This window comes from Salmo salar, chromosome 27 (assembly GCF_965601325.2).
Source record: "Salmo salar chromosome 27, fSalSal1, whole genome shotgun sequence".
Classification (NCBI taxonomy): Eukaryota; Metazoa; Chordata; class Actinopteri; order Salmoniformes; family Salmonidae; genus Salmo; species Salmo salar.
The window spans coordinates 3,080,601-3,095,533 of NC_138317.1; the positions used below are offsets into that span (position 1 = coordinate 3,080,601).

Below are 14,933 nucleotides of genomic sequence, written 5' to 3' on the forward strand. Positions count from 1 at the left end.
TCCTCCAGCACCGGTCGGCCGTGTGTCCTCTCCGACCACAGCTGGTGCTGGAGGAGCCTCCTCCTCCGGTACCGCTCGGCACGGTCCCCCCTAACTCCATAGGAATAGGGGCGGGAGTGCTAGGAGGTGGAACAGACAGGACCCTTTCCGAATGCCCGCGGGCAGCCAGCAGATTGTCCAGCCGGAGAGACATGTCTATCAGTTTGTCGAGGGAGAGAGCGGTGTCCCGACACGCTAGCTCCCTGCGGACGTCCTCCCGGAGAATACACCGGTAATGGTCGTTCCACCCAGCCCCAGTGGCCAAGGTCCGGAACTCCAACGCGAATCAAATCAAATCAAATGTATTTATATAGCCCTTCTTACATCAGCTGATATCCCAAAACCTAGGAAGAAACCTAGAGAGGAACCAGGCTATGAGGGGTGGCCAGTCCTCTTCTGGCTGTGCCGGGTGGAGATTATAACAGCATATGGCCAAGATGTTCAAATGTTCATAAATGACCAGCATGGTCAAATAATAATATTCACAGTTGTCGAGGGTGTAACAAGTCAGCACCTCAAGAGTAAATGTCAGTTGGCTTTTCATAGCCGATCATTGAGAGTATCTCTACCGCTCCTGCTGTCTCTAGAGAGTTGAAAACAGCAGGTCTGGGACAGGTAGCACATCCGGTGAACAGGTCAGGGTTCCATAGCCGCAGGCAGAACAGTTGAAACTGGAGCAGCAGTACGGCCAGGTGGACTGGGGTCAGCAAGGAGTCATCATGTCAGGTAGTCCTGAGGCATGGTCCTAGGGCTCAGGTCCTCCGAGAGAGAGAAAGAGAGAAAGAGAGAATTAGAGAGAGCATACTTAAATTCACACAGGACACCGGATAAGACAGGAGAAATACTCCAGATATAACAGACTGACCCTAGCCCCCCGACGCATAAATACTGGAGGCTGAGACAGGAGGGGTCAGGAGACACTGTGGCCCCATCCGACGACGGGTCGGATGGGGCCACAGCGAAGTCCTGCGCGCTCCTCGTCTCCTGCCTGAGATGGAATAGTCACTCACCCGCCGCTCGGCCCTCCGGAGGGTGGTCGAATACGGCCCGAAAACGGCGGGTGAACTCTGGATAATGATCCCTCGCCGAGTCTGGGCCATTCCAGACCGCGTTGGCCCACTCCAGAGCTCGACCCGTCAGGCAGGAGACGAGGACACTCACACTCTCCCCCCCCCCGAGGGAGTAGGTCTCACGGTAGCCAGGTACAGCTCGAGCTGGAGCAGAAACCCCTGGCACCCAGCCGCCACTCCATCGTACTTCCTCGGGAGCGCAAGACGAAGCGCGCTGGAGCCGGACGCAGGGGGAGGAGGAGGTGGACTCGTCGGAGGAACCGGAGGTGGAGAGAGGAGACCACTCCTCTCCCATCGGTCCATTCTCTCCATCATCTGATCCATCGCCGATCTTATCCGATGGAGAACGGTGGTATGATGGAGGACGCATTCCTCCATCGAGGGAAGGGGGGTGGCAGCTGCTCCTGCTGACTCCATTCACGAGGTGCGGGATTCTGTAAGGCTCTGGGTATAGTGGGTGCGAAGTCAGGCACGGGAAGCAGAGAGTACAGGGTAGTGCTTTATTTGCACACACGGCGAACATAAGCCACCCCACGAAAATACAGGGCGCACACAAAACAAATGCCCCAAACACGGGGGACTGAAACAGTCCGGAGAAAACCCACGACCGAAAACACGTCAGACACAAGCGTGCACAGTAGCAACACACAAACAATCCCACACACAGAGCAGGCGGGCCTACTGGCTAAAATAACCCAACTAATCAGCCTACCACAAAACAGGTGAAACCAATAAACAGAAAGGGGAAAAAAGGGAATCAGTGGCAGCTAGTAGGCCAGTGACGACGACTGCCGAGCACCACCCGAGCAGGAAGGGGAGCTACCTTCGGTAGGAGTCGTGACACTATGCTCCATGATTTGTTCCTTTCTCTACTCTGTTACAATAGGCATAGCCTACAGGACACCACTTTTTTTATGTTGAATTGAACAATCAAGCAATTGTGATTTGGATAGACCACATGCAGCCATGCTCAACAATCTGAACAAAACGAGTCAAATCAGTATTTCTGCAACCTACTTATACTTATGTAAATGTGATATTTCTTTAGTTTTATTTGTATACATTAGCAAAAATGTGTAAAAACCTGTTTTATTATGGGGTATTATGTGAAGATTGATGAGGGGGAAAAAAACTATTTCATCCATTTTAGAATAAGGCCGTAACGTAACAAAATGTGGAAAAAGTCAACGGGTCTGAAAACTTTCCGAATGCACTGTAAATGCACCGAAAAATGCTCTAATTCAGGGTAACACGAGGTTAATAAATGTTGCTTTCCATTTTTGAATTCTTCTCTCAAGTCTACAGAGTCCATCAATAATGGGTCTCCCTTTACTGTAGCATCCCTGTCAGCTTCATAACATCTTTATCCACTGTTCATAATGTTTATGACTGGCTATGTCAGATGTTATAATATCTTATGTAACTGTTACAAAGGTCTTATGAATGCATACATAGGGGGCCTACAGTAAAGTGCTACCCCTTAATGCTTTTCTTCTCTTTTCATTCTCCTCTCCATTCTCCTCGACAGTCTACAGAGTGCCTCTCCAGGTAGAAGTGATTATGGGAGACAATATAAAGCACCAGAAGGAGCCATACGCAAAACAGACTAGAGCCATCTTCAGAGGACATTGCTGTTTTACACTTGACAATCTCATGACATTATTAGTGCTGACAATCATTAGGCAGGAACATGATTGCCTGCAGCAAGAACCAGCGGTGTCTCCTCTCCTCCACTCTCCGCTCCGCTAAAAGCCTCCGGGAGCCATCACCATAGCCGTCTCTGGTTGCATCACAAATGGTACCCTCTTCCCTATATAGTGCACTACTTTTGACCAGGGCCCATAGATGGACACCATCTGCAGTTTCCATGGTAACAGCCTTCAATTAAGTGACAGCCCTCCGGATCCCGTTGTTATTGCCAGTGAGGTGCTAATTGATACTGGATTGCACAAGAATATAGGGAAGGAAGGAACAGCGGAGTGGCATCTGAGGGCTTTAGGATGTTATTAGCAGTGGGGCATTGATGGTGATGTCAAGCACGATGCTGCATCTGGATCTCATTGTTGATGTTGCTGTTGTGGTCTCAGGGACAGGAGACAACACCTGGTCCTGTGTGACTCAATTGGTACAGTAGGAGCATGGTGCTAGGAATGCCTGAGTCGTTGGTTCAGTTCCTGATTGCTGTCCTTACACCAAAACCAATTGCTCATATGCATGGCTGAATACCTATTACTTTAAGAGGGTTGCAATATCAGAAGAACCTTTTTGAAATGGCAAATGGCCTCAGTGATGCATCATGTGTTGGAGCCGGACATTCCTTGACAAGTAGTTGATCACCAACAATCTCATTATCTCCAGACGGATTATTTGTCATGTCTTTAATTTGGCCAATGGAACAGGGCTCTAAAGCAGAGAGCTAGCAACCAAACCAGCTCAGCTTGCTCTCCAGATGACCTCATAAAAATGAGCAGTGCTCAACAGACGGATAATGCAAATCTATTCATTCTTATGGCTTAGAGCAGAATTAGATGTGCTCAATTAAAATTCATGAACTCAGAATTCAGGAATTTAGATATCAAAGAGGAGGCAACATAAAGTGCCAGTACTGTAGATAGATAAAGCTGGAAAGTACATTTGGGTTGTATTAAGGAAAAAGGTCAATATGCTATTTTGGCTTCTCCCACATAATACTGTAGATTTCTTTCTGTGTTGATTTTCATATTTGTGGAATGGGTCACATCAACTTGGCACAAAGCTTACATCTCTTATGGAAATAGAGCTGTGGAGCGGCGCACTTTTATCATCTTGCAGATTGTCTTTTTACATGGGACTTGGTTCTATATTTAGAGACCCAATTGATGCCAGTGGCTGTAGTTTGACAGGATTATAAAAGCTATGCGAGAAACTAAATCTGCATCCATTTTATTTAGTTCCCTCTCTTACTTAATGCACTATTGTCCTATTTCTATGATATTACTTGATCTGGTGCTTGGAATAGTTACAATGAAGCTCTAAATCAGCTTGAAACACCATCACAGAACATGGTGGATGATGGTCTGTGATATAAGTAGTAGATGACCAAATGGTGTGTTGTGGTTAACTAAAAGAAAACTTCCTTAACCTTCCAAATATCATGTACAAATGAGCTATAGAGTTGAACTATTTTGGCAGTAGGGGTTAGAGCTGGGCCGTTTATCATTCTTTTGATCGCTATCATGATAATTCAGTCAATATACAGAATCATGTGTCCATATCGACATGCTCTAGTAGAGGGGAGTGAATATACAGGCTAAGGGTTGTGGGGTGCCAGATCCAGCTAAATTATTGATTTTATTCAGGTAAATAAGACCATGCCAGTGCCAACATCATTTCAGGTACCAACAAGGACAGCTCACATGTAGTAATATAGATATGTTTTTATTTTATTCGAAAAAAATCACATTCATCTTGTGCTCTCAAAACTATACATTTACAACAAGAGGGGGGCACTATGGCTAGGAAGGAAATAGGGGACAGGAAATATTTTTGGCACATACTGTAGTGCAATATTGACACGATTATCAAAAACACACTATTACAGAAGACATGAGGTTCAGTTACTCCACACAGTGAGGTATGGAGTCAAAACAGTTATCCTGAAGCACTGTTTTTAGATATATTCATATAGGCTATTATTAATTCTATATAACATCTGCTTTTTAGAATTAGAATAATCTACTAATCACAGACCTCCAAATAATTTGTAGTCTTGCGCTTTCACTTGGAACACAAGCAAACCTCTATTGAATTAATGTGTTTCATTACTAATACATATTTGTTATACAACAAAGTATCTGTATGCTCTGTAAATATGAGGAACATGTTATAAAAGAGTATTGAAACATCTTAAGAAAAACTGGCCTTATAATTCTGATATCAGTCCAGCTTGAGCATCAAGCGCCCATCATATTGCACTAGTTTCACACTGATGGTTTTAAAACACAAGGATGTTGTGTTGGAGTCCTTAGTAGCTGGCACAGCGGAAGTGAAGTCATGTCGTTGGCAAGTGCCTCACAGCGTATAGTCCTGGGATCTAGAGTTCTTTCTACAAGGCTGTGTGTGTCGCAGGATGGAAAAGAGGTCCAATAGCGGGGCTCTTGTTTATTGTGAACTGGAGGTGGGAATCTAATGGTCTTTGTCCAACACTTCCTAATGATGCCGCTCAGCAGTTCCCAGAATACACTGCTCTTCCTGTAACAGAGCTTGATGTTCTTCCAGGTGCCTGTCATGTGCTGCGGAGGCAGAACACAGGCATAACCAGGGTTCCCACCAACACGCTGACTGTCCGAATGCTATGCAGTCCTTTTGGGTTTCCAATTCAAATCAAATAATGATATGTAGAGTACAGTGACAAAAACTGTAAATTCATGGATAGTAAGATGAAAACTGAGATCGATGCTAAAACAATAAAACAGAATACAGGTAATAATGATAATAATATAATAACATGATAATAATAATGTTCTGCTCTGTAAACATGATCAAGCCTTGTCTCCAGTGTAGGCATCATGGTCTCAAGAAGAGAGTTCTGATGGAAGAGTCTTTGAAGCTCTTTAGATGCACTTCCAGGCGAAGCGAGAAAATAACAGCTACAACACAGGAATTAAAGGGTGTGTCCATAAACCACAGCGTTGAGTCAGACACCAAGTCTGATGGGAGTCCAGTTGTCTCGTCTTGCCTTGTCCTAGCTAACTTGGAAGATGCCTTGGCCGCAAACACAAAAGTACAAATGTTCGGTTTGGTTAGAGCTCCAGGGTAGAGTGAAGCCCACTGTTTTAAAACGAGTCGAAGTGGCCTGTTGACCGCATGTTAACCATGTCGACCACACCTCTCTTGAGCCCAGTCGGAAGATTAAAGGAAACCTCTGTGGTCAGACCACAAACAGAACCCGAACCAGTCCTTGGAACCATCCGTCACTATCTGACACTAAAGGCCAGCCAATATCACACTGCTTCTCAAGTGTTGCTCATCATGTCCTTGCTGGAAAACAAATCTTGACGACACAACACGATAGCCTCCCTCTTTTCATCTCTCCATCTTTCTTTTGTTGAGGGTTTGTAGACATGGATTCTGGGTTCAGAACTCTCTCAGCTCTCTCTTCCCCCACCTCTCTTCACTTGTTCGTTCTTGGCTTCCTCTCCTCTATCCATGTGGATCCGTGGCTCTTCTTCTCCCCCAAACCAATAGAATAGGTGACCGAGGTTGAACTATAAGAAACAATCTCAGGCTCATCCTCTCAGACCTCCGTCTGCAGGTCAATGATGTCCTGGCTGACCATTGAGATGGTGGCTCCAGCCTTCTCCCACTCCACCTGCTGCATATGCAGGGGCGACACGGCCAGGGGCTCCAGGTCCTTCCGCACCCAGGCAGGCGGCGAATGCTGCGTCCTCTGGACCCCATCCCAGGGTCTCTCCACCTGTTGCTGCTGCTTGTCCTGATGAGGTGAAAAGTGGAAGGCCATGAGTATTGGTATCATCAATAGACCCACATTGGATTCAGTACGTTCAATGCAATAAAGCTGGACCTATATTTATATGAAAATTGTGAATCTGGTTGATAGGCAGACAGATGGTCATTCATTGTAGTATTCCTTGTTTAATCCAACAACTGTCAATCGACTGGCCATTAACTAACTACCTTTAAGGTAACTTAAAAATCCTAATATAATTGTGTAATGTGGATTAACAGTTCCTCTTATACTGGGGGCTAGTGGTGCATTGCAATGCAGAGTATGCCCTATTTAAAATGCCTTAAAAGGTGTATTCAGAAAGTTAGACCAGTATGGGTAATAGGACTCACGCTGTGGTTTGTTTTGTCACTTCCTCCAGAGGACACACTCCATCTCACAGACTGTAAGGAATAAGAAAAAAATGCATAGTTTAAGTAATTGTCTTAAAAGACTGTTAATGCAATTAACAGCTGAGGTCAAAGGGGTTTGCTGAGGTCAATGTGGTTTGCTGAGGTCAAGTTTTCTTCAAGAACAATACTCTTATGTAAATAAAGACTCAGCATTTCTGCATGATGAATCTGATTAAAGATGTTCCTCGGCTCGGAATGGTCTCTCACTCTTTTGGTTAACATTGTCTAGCCTAGCGACTACCCATTTATTTTCTACTGTATTTATCTTCAATAAAATAACTATGTGAATCTTTATGTACACTGTAAAATAGATTTCTATATGATCCTTTACCTTGCTGTCTGAAGCAGGGGACTCTCTGTCTTGTTTCTCAGCGTGATGTAATTTCCTGTTGAGGTCCTGGAACATGTTCTGGTGACGTTTCCTTGTGTGCATGATCTTCTACAGGACACATGGGAAAAAGAATAGTAGGTCAGCAAATTACACAAAATAACTCCATTTTAGACAAATTTCATTTTGCTACTGATGAATTCTATCTAGATTATTGGTTAATATACAAACATGCACTTGAGTTTGCTTAAATGTAGCTCTTTGACGTTATTACATGTTTATTACAAGTTTATAGATGTGCTATTAACATGATAATACAGCATTTGTTTTTGTTGGTTACAAAAAGATGCATACCTCGAAATCTAATTCAGCGTAACGGGACTTCTGTCTCTCCAGGGAGCTCATGGACAGTGTGGAGATGGTCTCGCTCTTGGACATCATGGAGTTCATGGAGTCGAAGGTGTCTCCCAGGCTGCTGTGGGTGATGTGAGACTCGCTGGACATGTTGTGGATGTTCTGGATGGGAGAGTCCCTCTCCGAGTAGGACACGCTGACCCGGTCGGACGGTAGCGTCTTGAGTCCGAAGGCGGCCTGGGGTTCAGCGAAGGGCCCACTGAGATGAACCAGCCTGGTCTGTGGAAGCTGCTCCACGCTGATGTTGTACTTGGACGTGTCCTCTTTGGCCTTGCGAAGGGTGGAGGTGGTGTTGGGCAGGAGCAAGTAGCCACTACCGTCGGGGCAGCTCCCCTCGGCCTGGCCACGCGCCAGGTCGGCATCCAGCTGCTGGAAGAGCTCACCGTCGCACACATAAATGGGTTTCCCGCAGGAGGACGGGTCCATGCCGCCATGCAGCCGGCTCTTCTCCCTCTTCAGGGTGAGGGTGTGGCTGGAGTACTCGGGCACGGCCTGCATGTGGGCCTTGGTGGTGTGGGAGGGCAGGGTGTGGAAGTTGGAGCTCATGGGGAGGGGTAGCTGAGGAGGGAGGGGCATCTTCTCCTCACAGGAGGAGTTCATACCACCTAGAATAGAGAGGAGGGAAGGGGTGGGGGCAAAAAGGTAAGAGAGTGCACTGACAGTACAATCATGCTGGGCATTTCTGCTGATTCACATTGATTGAAAGGATGGTCAAATGTAAATAATAGATTCAGAAATAATCAAAGGCTGTGCTGAAATGTTTTCCTTAAGTAGCAACATGCCTCTAAAATATCTTCATTCTAAATGGACAAATAAAGGCCCTATGCCCTTCGGGAATGAAAGGGCATTTAAGTAAGTGAATGGAAAAATGGTTAGGAGGGGTAATGAAAGGAAAGACGCTCACCAGGTCTGTTGGATTCAGCATCCTTCTCGAAATCAGACTGCAAAAAATACAAAGAGAAGGTTTTCTTAGTATTTATTTAACACATTTACATTGAAAACACACGATTCAATCATTCATAATGATTTCATTCAAGACATAAGCATAACCAAAGACACTCACCATGAGCTGGGTGTGGTGGCTATTTTGGATGGAACTGCCAGAATCTCCATTGCCATCGTCCTTACGGTCAACAACTCTGCATTTCACTGCCTCTTGGACCTATTGGAACGGTGGCAAAATGACCAAACAGTCAGCTACATTCTGATGTACCCTTTCAGAACACCCTTCAATACAAACCAAAAGATAGGAAAATAATACTTGAAAACGTTGTGCTTACCTCTCTACGCAGGATGCAGTGCACCATGACGATTATGAACCCTTCCAGGGAGTCAAAGACAGCGAAGAGAATCTGGAAGAGAGCGGAGCGGCGGTCGGTCATGGCCAGGACAGCGGACATCCAGGTGAGGGCCAGCAGAGGCAGAATCACACAGGAGCTCCACAGTGACGCTCCCGCTCGCTCCTTCAGTTTGACATCGGTGATGCCGTCCTTGGACACCAGTTTGTTGAAGACCAGGATACCAATTACCATGTTCACCTGTTCAAAATAAGTTAAAGACACAATGAGTGAGACAATTGTAGTGAGCAATGGGTTTAACTGTGGTTAACAGTATGTTTAACAATGGTTAGCCATTGGTTTAACTACTATATGTCATAAGAGAATGCATGGTAAAGCATTCATTAATAAGTATTTGAAGATTTAAAAAAATATATATATATTAGATATACAGGGATATATACCAGAACAACAGCAGCAGCGGGTCCAACAAACGAGTAAAGGAGTCCACCCTCCAGAGAGAGCCAGCAGCTACAGGGAACAGACAGAACAAGAACAATTATTACATGAGCTAGGGTAAGGGAGTTAGAGAGAGAGAGAGGTAGAAGAAAGAGAGAGAGGTGAGGAGGAAGAGACAGATTGAGGTTCAACGTACTAGTTGACGGTGCCATATCCCTTAGCCTTGGTAAATCCAACAGACACAGCCACCACCAGAGCAGGGAGTCCTATAAGAGAGAGGGGGAGAGAAGGAACAGAGTTAGGATTGAACGAGAAGACAAAATGGCAGAAATGGAGGAAAACATGCAGTTAGAATGTCCAAAGATGGTTGGAATTAGGTGAAGTCTGGAAAAGGAACGACAGACACATAGATAGTGACAACAGACTAATACAAATATAATTACTTTATCTACTCTTTCAATGGGGATGCCCTTTCTAGCAATTATATTTCTCTGGACAGAAATACAGACACAGTGACAGACAGACAGAAAGCCATGTATTAGGGCACGTACCCCAGCCCAAGCAGAGGAAACGCTTGCGGATGATGCGGTTGCGCAGACGGCCCGTGACAGCCATGTAGGACTGCCATGCTTCCGTCAGCACCCAGCAGAAAGATGAGAGGAAGAAGAAGTGAAGGAGGGCGGCCACCACTCCACACACCACCTGAAGAAAGGAGGGAAAGAGAGAAAGAGAGTGAGAGAAAAACGGTGTCAGTGGTGCGGCTAATCCCCAAGGCCTCAAAGCAGGAAGTCAGTCTAAGCCATAGAAAATAAGAAAAAGAAGAGAGGGGATTGGTTAGAATTGTGCCCTACCTTGTTGCGAGCCTGGGTTTGTCCAACCAGAATGAGGGCATTGGAGCAGATAATGGAGAGGCAGAAGTTGATGAGGATCACTGAGCGCTCCGAGCGGATATACCTGGAGGACGAAATGGAGAGAGTGAGGACGGTGGGGAAGACAAAGAGTGTTGCTCACACAAAAACATATGATATTACTGAAATGTCTAATAGCGGTTTTGCTTCCAGGGGGCACTTACTTCCAGACGGAGACATAGATGATGATGAGGAGCAGAAGGGTGAGAGAGGAGACTCCACAGCCCACGATGAGTGTCACAGAGGGAAGCAGAGTCTTATCCATGTTCTGTAGAGAGAAGACAAGACAACACAACGCATTCCCTTAGTACGGTGCACCCCAGCAAACACACCCACATGAAAAAGGCTAACACCAGAATATGAACAACGACACACACACACACACACTAGCAGTGAGCCTTGTGGGCAGGCTCTCTGCTGCGCTATCTGGAACAGCAGACGGCTCCCTGTAGGCAGACAACTGAATGGCACAATTAGGCCACTGCTAAGGCAAGGTGACCCCAAGGTGAATGTGTCAGAAAGATGAAGCGGCGAGCCAGAGACTCGGCCGAGGTCACTGCGTTTCCCCATAGAGCTTTTGAACCAGCAAATGAGGCGAGAAGGATACAGAACATATATCTCCCGCTACTAAGCAGAGGGTGAGAGAGAGAAATATCCTGGGTGTTTCAGCGTGGTGGCTTGCTGTTATTTTCTCCTGCCATTGTGGTGCGACAGCGGTGCTATAGCTGCAGTAGTAACCTTCTACGTATCTCCACCCATCCTTACAAGATGATATCTGCATAGATTTATATGCTATTGTGTTTTCCTATGAGGGGATTTTTACTGTGTCTGTGTGTGTGCCTAGTATATTCTCACCCCTCCCTGCAGTGGACAGGTGGGCTGTTATCCCCTGCATTAATCTGACAGCAGCTTAGAGCACTGCTAGAGCCATCGGAGGTGCCCACCTTTGTCTCAGACAGCCCTGGCACACTGAACTCCCGGCGGCGGGCACACGGGAGAGGATGTCGCGCCCCTGTTAGCCCTGTTGCTGACTCACCTGTGGGGCCCACGAGGGCACCAATACTGATGAGAGGGAGCCAGTGCCCCCCACCCGCACCCACCAGCTAACTGGCTGGGGCTTATTGCCTCGCCTACCGTCCCCCTGCTTTGATATCTTTTGTGGGGGTTGAGTTAATTGAACACCTTAGATTCATCTGCATCCCCGTGGTGCAGATGAGACGCGGACGAATCATGGTCAGGGTCCCAAGGTGGAAGCCTTCTTCATAAGCGTAAGTCTAACTAGGCATTTTGATAGGGGTTAGGAATTGTGCCACTTATAAAGCGAGCTAAATGCTGAGGAAGAAAATAAATTGGCTATCTGGGATCCTTGGGACGTCACTTTGAAGTTGAAAGGTAAAATGGTTAAGGCTTTGGCCTTGCAGATAATGTCTGAGAGGCTAAAATGGGGATGAATGCAGTGCCTTGGAGGGCTGTCTCTGTCACTATCTGCTCTCTGTGTGGACCTACCTCATATCTCTGCACAGCTGGCAAACACCGCCTAAGGCAGCCAAATACTAAATTAGCACAGCAAATTTGTTTCGAAATCTATCCAACTACATCAGAGGCTTCCAAACCAGATGGCAGACAGCGAAGGGGTGTGCTGAACTGCCTTTTGCTTCTACCTTTTGCTAATGCCAGGGAGAAAAATAACAGTGGCAGCAGTATGCTAGCTTCACTATATTCCTCCCTATCTATCTGTCTATATGGGTTGATGCAGCCTTTCGACATGGGCTACTGAATGAAACTGTAATTCAACCTGTCTTGAGTTTGCCCTTGACAGAATCCCAATGTTCCCATGTTCTCCTAAACCTAGAATCAGGACAACAACAAAAAAGTATTTATGGTGCCTATTAAGTGTGCATTTTCATTTGGGATAAGGCTTGATTACCCAGTGCGCACAGCTCTAATCGGGGTCCATTGGTCAAGGTTATCGTCACTGACTAACTAGGTGGGCCACTCCTGCCTCTTTGACCATGTGTCCAAGACACGTTCTCATTGGTGCAGGGTCCAGGAAGCAGACCTTATCAAATGAGAGCTGAAACACTGCAGTGTCGTGTCTGTTCTCTCCTCTCCCATACAGCTGGCAGGCGGAGGGACAGTATTGAAAATGTCTATAGTACACAAAAGATGGTGGGGTGGGTGGAACCATCAATGCACAACCAGAGGTGTGCCTCTCATTGGCCAGCATCTTTGCCATTTTTTCAGAGACTTGATGCAGCCCGTGGGGGACAAAATGATTGGCGTAGCTGGCCGTTGACTATGGGGATGGGTAGGGGTGGCTGGTTTTTGATGTTGTCTCACAAACACAGGGGGCGCTGTAGCTGCCTCTCTCTTTTCCAGACTGACAACAGAGACAAATCAAATGATGACAACAGGTCTAGAGACAAACAAAGCCCAGATTGCATCTCTTATGTTCAGATTGGCAGCATCTTCCGCTGGATACAGCAGAATCATGCAGTCCAAGCATACTGACTGGCTGTGCTTTTGTATAGGCTTAGACATGCTTCTGCTGTGCCCACCATGGTTAAGTATGTGATATTTGCAGTGGAATGGAAGATAATCGTATGCGCAATTAAAGCGATCTGAGAGACACATGCATTTCTCTGAATTTTAATAGCAAGTCCCATCTGTTGATTGTCACTGTGGTTTTGTTCATTGCAGCAAACTCAGCACCAGCACTGCACAAATGGGTAAACCATTATCTCTGACCTGGGGGTTTGTATAGGGGGAGGGGGTGGGGGTTGTTCTTCCTCAATATCTCAGTTACCAAAAATCACAGAGATGAGCTTGCACCACAGAAGTCGTTACCAGGGCAACTAGAGAGTGAACGCTATGGAGGCACAATCTAAACGGGGTAAATTATACATTGCCTTTGCGCAATAGAGCTCTATACATATTGATAAAATGAATACACTAATCAAAGTATATGTTCCACCAAGTCAATGCATGCTGTGAAAACTATGAAATGCAACTCCCTATGAATTTGAATACCCCAAATGCATGAATTAAGAAACTTGATCAAATGGAAACACATTTCTGATATGTAGAACACATTCTGATAAGATTAATAAGCCTAAGTGCCTGAATACCATACACATTGTTCAGGTGATGCCTGTAACGTTAGCTATTCACTCTATTTGTAGGCTACAATGAAAACATTTAGCATTATGTTTTTCAACTTGATTTTATCTATTTCATTCAATTGTTAATAATTACACAGAATTGCCTACGATTATTAATGCGGACACGGGCATATGTCATTTCCACATATTTGATTAAGAAAATGTATTGAAAACCATCTTTAAAATGTAACGACTAGGCCTATTATCACAATTATTCGACAGTTATTTTGATACATATTGAATGCCATTTCTATCGGATATCAACATGTTGCACAGTTATCTGATCATTAAAATCACCAGGCTATCAAAACTACGGTCAATGGCACCTGCACCTAGACAAAGACGAGGAAGCTGGCAGCGCGAAACCGAGTCATTCGAAAAACAACGCCTATGTTTACATTTCATTCTATCATCACACACACAAAACGAATATTAACATTAAAGAAACCCATGGTAAATAGACGCATCACTTACCATATCAGGGTTTAGACGCGCTAAAATGGCGAAGGTGGAGAGCCTGTCACACACGCAGTTGGTTCTGAATGAATCAACTGCGACCACTCTGCAGCTACGCGCAGACCAAGATCCAAGCAGCGAAGAACTGCACAGGGCGAGAGTGAAAGAGAACAGCGGGTTATGTATGAGTGAGGAAACATTTTTCTGAGAAATGATTCAAATCATCCTCTACATCCCAAACAGCTGTCACTGTAGAATATAATAAGACCACATAAAATATGCCCAGAACATTTGTAGTAGCAAATCACAGGTCTTTCAGTTTTTCATGTTATTTGAAATGTACATTTTACATTTTAGTCATTTTGCATAAGTAGTGAGTGCATACATTTTTCATACTGGTCCCCGTGGGAATCGAACCCACAACCCTGGTGTTGCAAGTGCTATACTCTACCATGAGAATGTATATTTTTAATACGTGATTGATATGATATGTGATATGTGTGTGAGTTTGATCCATATCTAAGTTCTTATTACACTGCAATGATATAAGAATAAACCTGTTGTTTTCACAAGAAAAACTGTTTTGTTATAATGAGTGACTATGTCTCATTCTGTAATTGTAGTTCTAACACCTGAAATGGTGGCTCTGCTGTGGGATGAACACTTTATTGTTGCTAATGCTATACCAAAAACATAAAAAATGATCTGGCTAATTGATATTCTTTGACTATCTTTCAGAAGCAGTAGTATATATGAGATGGTGGACACTGGAGAACCCCAACAAGCCCATCGTCAATATACTCCAGCAGACTTTCTCAAATGTATGAGTAAAATAAGAAATATGAGTGGATTTCTGTGGATGAGAATGGATTTCATTTGTGCCCTTCTGCTAAACCATGCATGGCCTTATGGCATGGGAATCA

At 45.1% G+C, this 14,933-nt stretch overlaps 1 protein-coding gene across 1 annotated transcript; it reads right to left on the bottom strand.

Annotated features, from left to right (window-relative positions):
* Positions 1–4,510: 4,510 nt before the first annotated feature.
* Positions 4,511–14,155, bottom strand: LOC106588194 (adhesion G protein-coupled receptor B1). Its single transcript, XM_014176942.3, has 13 exons — positions 14,029–14,155; positions 10,558–10,661; positions 10,337–10,439; positions 10,037–10,187; positions 9,682–9,751; positions 9,491–9,557; positions 9,030–9,287; positions 8,813–8,911; positions 8,654–8,690; positions 7,690–8,354; positions 7,339–7,446; positions 6,948–6,998; positions 4,511–6,582 (listed from the first exon to the last, which is right to left on the bottom strand). The coding sequence occupies exons 1-13, from the start codon at positions 14,029–14,031 to the stop codon at positions 6,385–6,387; spliced, it is 1,914 nt and encodes a 637-aa protein (XP_014032417.3). The 5' UTR covers positions 14,032–14,155; the 3' UTR covers positions 4,511–6,384.
* Positions 14,156–14,933: the final 778 nt, after the last annotated feature.

Coding starts and splice junctions, on each gene's coding strand:
- LOC106588194 (XM_014176942.3), bottom strand. Junction 9,288..9,490: donor CCGCTGCTGCTGTTGTTCTG/GTATATATCCCT, acceptor TATTTTGAACAG/GTGAACATGGTAATTGGTAT. Junction 8,691..8,812: donor GCCACCACACCCAGCTCATG/GTGAGTGTCTTT, acceptor TATTTTTTGCAG/TCTGATTTCGAGAAGGATGC.